This window comes from Sceloporus undulatus, chromosome 1 (genome assembly GCF_019175285.1).
Source record: "Sceloporus undulatus isolate JIND9_A2432 ecotype Alabama chromosome 1, SceUnd_v1.1, whole genome shotgun sequence".
Classification (NCBI taxonomy): domain Eukaryota; kingdom Metazoa; phylum Chordata; class Lepidosauria; order Squamata; family Phrynosomatidae; genus Sceloporus; species Sceloporus undulatus.
In genome coordinates, this window is record NC_056522.1 from 134,900,114 (window position 1) to 134,911,036 (window position 10,923).

The 10,923-nt window shown below is 40.2% G+C and overlaps 1 protein-coding gene across 2 annotated transcripts in view; it reads left to right on the forward strand.

Annotated features, from left to right (window-relative positions):
- Positions 1–9,973, forward strand: part of EIPR1 (EARP complex and GARP complex interacting protein 1) — a 91,282-nt gene extending 81,309 nt beyond the window's left edge. For both annotated transcript variants that reach the window (XM_042467083.1, XM_042467092.1), the window contains one exon: positions 9,468–9,973. In XM_042467083.1, the coding sequence (XP_042323017.1) occupies positions 9,468–9,642 (175 nt within the window). In that variant the 3' untranslated portion in view covers positions 9,643–9,973. The remainder of the gene's footprint in view (positions 1–9,467) is intronic.
- The last annotated feature ends 950 nt before the right edge of the window (positions 9,974–10,923 follow it).

The window sequence follows — 10,923 nt, forward strand, 5'->3', positions numbered from 1 at the left end:
CATGCGTCCTAAGAGTCTAGAAGCCACACCAAAGCCACGCTCCAGTCTGGAGCGTGGCTTTGGCGCGACTTCTGGACTCTTAGGACACATGCATCATTGAAACACCATACCTCCACTGTGACTCGAAGCAGCTTTATTTTGGCTGTCTGTAACAGGCCTATGATAATTTAGCTTTTTATGGTTGTTGTTTTTAATGTAAGTATATATCATTTTTGCTATCTTTTTTGTTTGTATGTTGTTTGTATGTCTTATGTGATTTGTTATGTATGACTTTTATAACATTTAATAAAAAAAATGACTGTTCTTCCAAAGATCAATTTTTTATTCCAGAATTTACTGGTAGTAATAAATGAAAATGGAAGACTTCAGAAACTTTATCTGGGTGGGTCATAAGCCAAGGATTAAGTGGAAGACTATAACTGACAGAAAAATAGGAGGATTCAGTGTACCAGATTTGAGACTGTATTATTATGCCAGTGCATTATCATGGATATCAGAATGGAGTACTTTAGAAAATGAGAGGTTATTAGCTTTGGAAGAATTTAATAATTGTTTCAGCCGGCATGCATCCCTCTGGTATGACAAGACAAGACTCCACAAAGAATTTGAGGACCATTTCATTAGAAAACCTTTGTGTCACAGACAGCTGGAAGCCAGAAAATGGCACTGGAGAGAAGGAGCCAGAGGCGCACACCTCAGGCTCCTCCTGCTGACCCTCTCCCAGCCTTTAGCTGCCTCTCTGGGACAGTTGGAGGCTAGGAAAAGGGCAGGAAGAAGGAGGAGCGACTGATACATGCCAGTTGCTCCACCCCAGAGACCTTTCCCAGCCTCCAACTGTCTCCGGTGGGACAACTGATGGTAGGGAAAGGTCCATGGGGAGGAAGAACAGCCCTATGCCGGCTCCTCCGCCCCCTGAACCCTTCCGGACCCATAGGTGGGCATCTATAGGCTTGAAACGGCCCTGTGCCAACTTCTCTGGACAGCTATGGGTCTGGAATGGCCTGGGGGGTGGGTGGGTGGAGAAATGGAGACAGCTGGAGTCTGGGGGAAGGGCTGGAGGAGGGGGAGCAATGGTATATGCCCGTCACCCCCCTTGAACCTTCCCCGGTTTCTAGCTATATCTCACAGCTGGAGGCCGGGGAAAGGGTGGAGAAAGAAAGCCCTCCCTGGAAGTCCCGCTTCCAGAGAGCAGAAGCTCCACCTCTGGGGGTGGAAGTCCTACCTCCTGACACACGGCCCCCACTCTGGGGGGGGGCAGAAATCCCATCCCCAGCACATGAACCAAAAAATGTTCACCATCACTGATCTAGAATTTACAAAACAAAACAAGATAAATGCTGGAAATGCCTGTAGGCCCCAGGTTCATGGATCCATATGTGCCCAAAGATTAAGAAATAGTGGGGGGAAATACATATAATGATAGCAAAGATCTTGAGAATTAGTTATCAAATGAAACTATACATTTATTTACTAAATATGAAAAGTAAATTAAAGAGAAAAGATGAGAATGAGTATTGGAGACTGATACTATATATGACAACCACTGTTGGAATGTTGTTGGCAAAAAATTGGAAAAGTACGAAAATTGACATCCAGGTTGAATAACAAAAATATGAATATTGTAGATAAGAATTGGGCACTAATTTTGGAGTTTTGTAACAAAAGATGGGAAGTATGAAGCAAGAGATAACTTAGTGGTAGGCTTCTCTGTGGTAATGCTGTTGGAGACTTTGAAAAAGCTTGGATAATCAGAAGACTAGAATAATGAGCTATATGAAAGTCAGATGAATTTAGAAAACCCATAGGAAGTATGTATATATTGAATGTATAGATGTTTTAATTAGTTTAATATTTGCTTGTTTGTAAGATATTGTATGTTCATTGTAATAATTGTTTTAAATGTGTGTTAAGAGTTTCTGCTCTTGATTGACTTAACTTTGTAGCCATTCACTTATTTCTGCAGTAAATGCATGTAAATCCCATGGTTTGTTTTGAAACCCAACAATTTAAATAAAGAATTAACTAATGATAATCCAGCTAGTTGCACAATTTCAGTTACTAGTGTTAGTGTCAACCAATTAGTTTCTTGAATTCTTCTTAGAAGCCAAATGCAAATATATCCTTTGCAAATTTTGGGTCAGAACTATCTTGATGTGCTTTTCTGGATGGATGATGGAGGAAATATTATTAAGTAGGAAATATTATTAAGCAAATCACACACATATTAATTGGCTTAGGTTATTACAACAATCACTGAATACTTGTATAGCTTTCAGCTTCTTCCTGTAAAAGTATATTATTTTGTTGGTGGAATGGATTAATATAATTTCCTAGTTGCTAATAATCGGGGAACCATTTTGTCTGCCCTTTCAGTATACAAAAGGCTAAAACTTTCTAATGAGTTTGTTTTTTAAAAAAACCAAGAAATTGGTGATATTTTATTGATTGATTGGATTGGATAGTTAGCTCACATATGGGTATTTTTTTAAAAAAATCAGAACAATTTTTTTGCTTCCTAGATACATTTTAAAATGGGGATGTTCATCGGCTATTGGGCTATGGAAACCATTCATCTGCAGACCTATAGCATTACTCATTTCTTTGGGGGCTATCTGAGGATCATTGCAGTATGCTGTTGCCATTTGGCTAGAACAGCTAGGCTTCACTGAATTTTCAGTCGATTTGATGGCAGTTCCAGCCTTCATGGTTTCTCAGGGTCTTATAAATCAGTGTTTCTTGATCTTTGGTCATCCAGTTGTTTTGTACTTGATCATCCAGAATTCCCAGACAGTGGGGCCAGTGGTCATGGATTCTGGAATTAAGTCCCAAGTGTCTGGAGGACCAAAGTTGGGGAAACACTGTTACTAACCTTTCAGTGATGACTATATAGAACCATGGTTGATTTGAAAACTGTGCGTAGGTATGGACAAAGTGTGGTTCTCCAAATATTATGGGATTGCAGCTCTTGGCATTCTTTACTATTGGCTATGCTGGCTAGGGATGCTGGGATTTGCAGTCCACTAAGACTGCTGGGCCACACATTGCCCTCCTTTTGCTCTTAGGTCAGCTAGCACAAGCAGTAATTGAGAGCAGAAGAACTCTACACAGTTAAATGTGAAGCATTATTCTCTTGCCAGATTGTAATGCTGTTTAGATTGAAGCCAGATATCAGAATTAAACTTAATTGTGTATGAGAAGCTTTTGGCCTGATTATATCTAATAAGTGTCTCATGCTGTTCACACAGGAGACAAAGAAAGAGAACTGGAACCAGCTGTTTGTATGATTTACAGGTCTTGCACCACATAAGAATTTTCCCCTTCATTTCATTTCCAATAAATTGCCAAGCTATTTATTTATTTATATTATGAAATACATCTGCATTATCTTTTCATAGAAATGATCAAGGCAAATCAAATTTCAGGTACTTTTTAAAAGTACAATTGGTGTATATTACTTAAGCTCCCCCCCCCCCCCAAACAAGCATATGTACTTACACTTTGTATGCATGCACAATTTCTTTTTTTCCTTGGAAATATTTCCTCTATCTAGGTACATCACTGTCCTTTAGATGGCATCCCCCCCCTGCATACCAAAGGCCTAAATATCTAACTTCAGATCTAAAATGTAATATTACCCTCATACTATAATACAGGTAAGATCTTGAGTTTTCTTTTAGGACTCCATTGTGCAGTAGGTCCTTGGTATCCACTGGAGTTTGCTTCCAGGATCCCCTGTGGATACCAAAATCCATGAATGCTCAAGTCCCATTAAACATAATGGCATAGCAAAATGATATCCCTATATAAAATAGCGAAATCAAGGTTTGCTTTTTGGAATTTATATCTTTTTGGAATATTTTGATATTCTGATGACACCCAAATCTATTTCTCCATGTCTCGTTCGTCGGCCACGAATTCCAATGGCATCTCTTCTCTCAATGAATGTCTTCAAGCGGTAATGGGCTGGATGAGGAAAAACAGATTGAAACTGAATCCAGATAAGACAGAGGTGCTCACGGTAGCGGCCCCGAAACCAAGAATTGGGTTGCAACCTCCAGTCCTGGATGGGGTCACACTCTCCTCCAGTGACTGTGTTCGCAGTCTGGGGGTGCTCCTTGACTCGTCGCTCCTGATGACAAATCAGGTAAATGCGACGGTCAGGAGCGCCTGCTATCAGCTTCGGCTGATACGCCAGCTGCGCCCTTTTCTGGAAGTAAGGGACCTCGAAACTGTTGTGCACGCACTGGTAACCTCACGCCTGGACTTCTGTAATGCACTCTACATGGGGCTACCCTTGTGCTTGGCTCGGAAGCTTCAGCTGGTACAAAATATGGCAGCCAGGCTTATTTCTGGTACATCTAGGAGGGACCACATTACTCCGGTTCTGAGGTCCCTCCACCGGCTGCCTATTAGCTTCCGGGCCCAGTACAAGGTGTTGGTTATTACCTTTAAAGCCCTAAATGGCTTGGGTCCAAGCTATCTCAGGGACCGCCTCCTCCCGTATAATCCTCCCCGCGCTATCCGGTCCTCTGGGAGGAACTTACTGCAGCTTCTAAAATCTAGGCTTGCGGCGACCTCCCAGAGGGCATTTTCTGCTGTCGCCCCCAAACTCTGGAACGACCTGCCGAATGAGATCCGTCAGTTGACATCATTAGACAGCTTTAAAAAAGCTGTCAAGACGGATCTCTTCCGGCAGGCCTTTCCAGATTAACCATCCCGGCCTGGGCTCCCTGATCCCCTCTTTCCTCTCGTGGCCCCATCTTCAGTGATGGTTGAGGATCTCCAGAGGGACACCAGGGTTTTTAGTTTGTTTTAACTATATTTTATGTTTTGATATTGTCTTTTTAATCTGTCATATTTTTTAATACTTTTATAAGGAGGGGAGGGATTATAATGTTTTTAATTTTATATTTTACTCTGTTATAATCACTGTTGTCAACCGCCCGGATTGGTTCGCCACAGGGCGGTATACAAATAAATATTATTATTATTATATTATTATTTTCAAACCATAGATGGTTGAATCTGTGGATAAAAAATCTGTGGATACAGAGGGGCAGCTGTATTATGCAGTAGGCTACTATGATGAGTTTCAGACCTTATCAATTTTTAATAAATAAATAAATTTCTTAATTGTTTGTATAGCATTTCTTTGTTGGGTGAGATTTAAAAACAGATAGTATCAAGCATAACTTTGCCTTTTACAGATTCAATTACCTTGGGTCTTCATTTGCTTCTTCCCTGCCATGCTCATCTTGGGCAGAACTTGGGAAAAATTACCATTCTGGATAAGATGGGAATTCTAGGAATTGTTGTCCAAAGAGTGACTTTTCCAAACTCTTCAAAGAGGCAGCCCAGCCCAGATTCTGATCCAGGCTATAGTAATCCAACTTCCTGGAACTCCTAATTCAGGTAGCTCTGTTGTAGACATCTGAACATATGAGAAATATAAGAACTTACTTTTTGGGAAAGCCCAACCTGTAATTTCTCAATTTCATGCTTTGTTTCTGTTAGGAGTATTTGTGCGTCTTCAGAGCTGTTTTGAGAAAACTTGTGGGTTGTTGTTCTGTGACCTTCTGAAGCTTAAGCAACATTTGGTAGGAAGGAAGCTTGTTGTATCTTCTTGAAGTGCACACACGAGTCCCTTTCACTTCAAAGGGATGAGATAGGGTAAGAGGTTTCTCCATTCTGCATGCTCCCAGCTTTCTTTAATCCCAAAGGGAGATCCAGCAAAAGACAGAACAACTGAAGAGGACTAAAAATAGCAGACGGTAGTAGAAATGCACTATAGTGGTCTCTCTGCTAATGCAATGCATCATTCTTTAGCATACACCTTCCCCCATGGCTTAAGTTTTAATGATTACAGAAAGCATTCATGTATCCTGTTGTATACAACATCTGGCATGAAGAAGCAGTGGAAGTCAGCAGTGTGTTCATGCTTGTTTATCAAACCTCCTGGTTAACGGAAAGTCGGCCATGTCCCCTGGTGTGTGCCATATATTGCTCTCTTGCTTATTCAGAGACATCTGAAATCTTCAGGATAATGGAGTCTCAGATAAGTGGGTGAGCATTGTACAAGGCACACTGCTGTCTGGGGACATGACCAACTTTAATGTAAGCCAGGTGTATCAGTTTAAGGGGAAAGCTGTGAAGAGTGTGTGGGAGGCTATAGATGTCATCCTCAGAAAAACAGTTTAAATAATCATAACTGCTTTCTCACACATCTACTTACATCCATGCTAGACTTTGTTCTGTTGCATAGCTACTGTGCAGAAATTAGCTGATGCTTCTTGGATTTGAACATCAGAAACCACAGTGAGGCATTATTGTTTTAGCTTTAGTGTTCAACGATAGGAAAATGGTTTTAATTATAACCTTCTGTTTGCCACTTGATCTTCTGGCAGGCTAAACAGCTATCACACCTCATAAACCTCGCTCCCACAATGCAAACAGAGAACCAGGTTAGGAACATGGTCTTTTTCAGAAAGATTTCACTGATGTAATTTTTAAAAAAGAGATGACTGAAATATACTGAGGTAGCAGAAAGAAAAGCCCCATTTAGGAATCTTACAATTTCTCATTGACATAGTTCATAAGTACTGTATGCCTTTATTTTGCCAGCTTTGTTTTCCTAGCACAAGTGCAAAGAGATCTGATGTTTCCTTTTTTCAGTCACAATTAATTTATTTTGTCTGAAACTGAACAGGTTGTGATTAGGCTAACTTTAGGTTTTGGTAATGTGGCCAGTCACATATTGATTGACTGCAACTCCCATCAGTTACATGACTATTGGCTGGGTTGCCTAGGACTGATGGGACTTGCAGTCCAACAACATCTAAAGGGTCACAAATTGCTCATTGAAACAAGGCAGCCTCAAGCTATAATTTGCTTTCTTGTCCTCTGCCTAAATTAGTTAACAATAAACACATTTCCCAGTATGAACAAATCAGTTAAATCAGTTAAGTGGAGTTTGTGGAAGACAGAAGTTAAGGTTTCTAATTTCCTCCTTTTGGCTGCAGTGGCAGAAGGAAAGGGAAGATAGAATATGTGGGCCTAAGGCTTGTCCTGGCCTGTTCCTTTCGTGTTAAACTATGTCTTAGTGTTACAGTCAGATACAGCCATTCCTTTTGTACAGCAAGGTAAAACTTGCAATTTTTACATTCCATCTCTCTCTGATTTGAAGCTGTTGAATTATTTTAATTAGCATGCACTGGGTTCTTGAAGGATCTGGCTACTTATGTCTTGCTTGTTAGAAAGTGGCTGTCATAATAGCTGTGGCACAGATGATAAAATTTGGCAGGATCAGAGCGGAGAGAGAAGCATAGTGAGATGTCCAACAGATGAACAGCAATGTGAGATTGCACACTGATAGGCTGGCTGTAGAATGAGTAAGAAGCTAGTCAACATAGGATAAGAATATTGATGAGAAGCTGAAAAATACTTTTCTTCCTAATCCTAATCTGTGCCCATCTTTTCTAGATGAAATAGACTCGCTTATAGAGTCTGCCAGCATATTTCTTCACACTCACACCAGTCCATCCCTATCATCTTCATGAAAGAATAATAAAAGTCCTACTTTGCTTTCTAAATTCTTCTGTAATGGTGCAAATGGTAAATGACCAGGTTTTATCACACATTGCATTCTGATGGTGCTTTTGTAAATTATTGGGGTGCCTCTTTCGGTGGAGGAAGCCTGTGTAAACAATGGGTGGATATTGTGCAGCCTTTTAGATATCGTTGAACTGCAAGTCCAGCAGCCCTAGCCACCTGAGCTGATGGTGAGGAATGGTAGAATTTGCAGGCCATTACCATCTGGAAGGCCACATGATTCCCATCCCCAATTTAAACAAATGTTGGCCATTCATACCTGATGACAGTAGATGTGTATTTCCCATTTAAATGTTGGTTCTGTAGGCTATATTTCAGAGGAAACCACTTCTGAGTTTTCCTTACCTGTGTAAACCTGATGAAATACATGGGAGTGACCTGAAGGTGCATACACACAAACTTTATACTAGCAGATATAACAGGGCAGCAGCTTCTGCATTTTTCTTCCCTGTTTCTAGCACATCCTATCAGCAGTCCCCTTGATTATGACAACAACCCTGCTTGTAACCTATTTTTCAAGGGTCTGACTCTGGAAACTTGCTAGGTCTTTTGTTCCAAAGACCCCCAAAGTATGTACTTCCCCTCTACGTTTTTTTAAAAATCCTCACTCCATCCCTGGATGAAGCAGGCATAGTGGAGAGACTGGCCTACGATTGCTGGCAGAGGGCTTCACAGCTGAGTTGGGCAGATCAGTTTATTCCCTCTCCAGTCCTAATCTGACACTTTAACCATCACATTCCATTGGCTGGAACTGTGCACAAAACACACCTAATCTCATCTTTGATAATAAACATCCAGTTGGGCTTGATCCATTAACATCCTGCTTTGATAGAAGCATCTCCTTGTTGTTGTTTTTTCTGAATTTCAAGGTAAAAGTATTTATATTGGATAGTTAGAATATTGGAAACCAATGTTATGCTTATAGGAAATCCTTGATGAACATAAGACATATGACAAGGTACCCACTTTCAGTTTCTTTCATGGCCATCCATGTGGAAGAGGAGTGCTTTATATCTCCAGGTCCTCCCGTGTAGGGTCCTTTCACACGCCACAATTATAGCATATATCTACTTTAACTGCCATGGCAACATCCTACAGAATCCTGGAATTTGCAGTTTAAGGGAGAAGCATTTGAAATCCTCAGCCATTTAGAATTCTCTGGTGCTTCTGACCAAACTACAAACCCAAGGATTTCATAGGATGTAACCATGACAATTAAAGTGGGATCATAGTACTATATTATGTAGGGAGGAAGGGTCCCTATTTACTACAGCATTTCTGTAAACATCTCCTGTGGAAGGAAGTAGTACTGGGTATTTTGATTTTTCAAGCTACAATTTACTTTGAAAAGACATCCATGCACAACTGTTTATTATTTATTTTTAAAAATCATTCCATTTATTCTGGGCGGCTTTAATATGTTAATTAGTGCTTAGTTATAGTAGGTGTGTTCATCATACTGTAGTTTTAAAGAATGCTAATTATGCTTCTTGGATGCTTGCTTTTGCTGTGAAGCTAGGCCCATAGAAGTTATCAAATTGATTGGGATGTCCATTTTGCATGCTCCCATTTAAAAAAAATAGGAAAAATAAATTTTGACGGTATCTTCCAGAACCCTCCTAAGCTTCAAGGCACAAAACGTAGAGGACCAATGTGATGTCTTCGTAAAATCAAAACAAAACGCACCCTAGAAACATAAAGTGTTATGAATATAGCATTATTTGAGATTTTCTAGATTTTCTTATTCATTATGCGAGAAGATTTGAGGAGGAACTTGACATTTTCACTGTTTTATAAATCAGAGTTGTTTCAATCACTTGCTTCCCTGCCTTTTTCTTTTCTTTTCTTTTAAATTCTAGGATTAAAGAGCCACTTCAGGACAGCATAATAGCTACCTACGAAGAACATGAAGATAGCGTATATGCTGTGGAATGGTCCTCAGCCGACCCATGGCTATTTGCCTCGTTAAGTTATGATGGACGGCTTGTTATTAACAGAGTTCCCAGAGCTCTTAAATACCACATACTGTTATAAATCTGTTCATATTTTTTGAGCTTCATTATCTCAATATTGGCTGATAATTGAAAATATTCTTATTTCTCAAGTAAGTGTCATACATGGAATATCAGCATTTTGCCTCCAGTGTAAATATTTAAAAATTAAAGAACTGCTTTGAAAAGGACAGTTCCCCCCTGTTTTCTGTTGAGTAGTGACTATAGTTAGGTTTTTAATCCAAATAATCAAGAACATATTACGATGAAACTTCATTGTTTTCCTGCAAGAATTAGTTGAACTCTGAGGGTAAGATCCAAAGTTGTGTGAGCAGAAGGCTTGTGGTACTACCTTAGTTACATCCTGTTTCAACTACAGTGGTACCCCGGGTTACGAAAGTAATTCGTTCCGCCGCCGCTTTCGTAACCCGAAATACTTCGCAAGCCGAAAAACCCATAGGCGCTAATGGGGAAAAGCCGCGATTTCGTGTGAAATAGCGCCGAAAAGCACCAAAAATTTTTTCGTAACCCGAAAAAACCTTCGTAACCCGGAACAGTTTTTTTAAATGGATTTTTTTCGTAACCCGGAAATTTCGTAAGGCGGCGCATTCGTATCCCGGGGTACCACTGTACTGTAATGCACTCTACTTAGGGCTGCCTTTGAAGGGTGTTTGGAAACTTTAGCTGGTCCAAAAAGCTACAGCCAGGCTGTTAACTGGGGCAGGTTACAGAGAGCACACCATGTCCCTGTTGAAATAGCTCCGCTGGCTGCCTGTTTGTTTTGGGGCACAATTCAAAGTGCTGGTTGTGACCTGTAAAGCCCTATATTGCTCACATCCCGGCTATTTAGCAGACCATATCTTTCTTTATGAGCATGGCCAGGCTCTGAGATCATCAGGAGAGGCACATTTTTATCCAGACAGGCTTTTAAAACAAGATTTTAAAGAATGGGCTTAAACACAGTTACTGTTTTAACTGAACTGTTTTAAAAAGCTTTTTATCTTTTAAATTTCATTTTATTCTTTTACTGAATGTGAATATTTTTAATGCTGTACATAGTTTAATTGTATTTTTAATGCTTTCTTTTTGTATGTTTTCAGTTGCATTGTTCTTTTATATTGTGAATTACTTTGAGTCTGAATTTTGGGGGAGATGATGATGATGATGATGATGGTGGTGGTGGTGGTGGTACAATAGATCTTTTTCTCTCCCTGGCACCCTCCTGTACCTTTTCCAAACGTCTCTCCAGTGGGGCACAGAGCCTACAGAACATTGTGAACGCTGTTGACGTAGGATTGAAGGCAGTTGTAAAATTGTCCAGGGG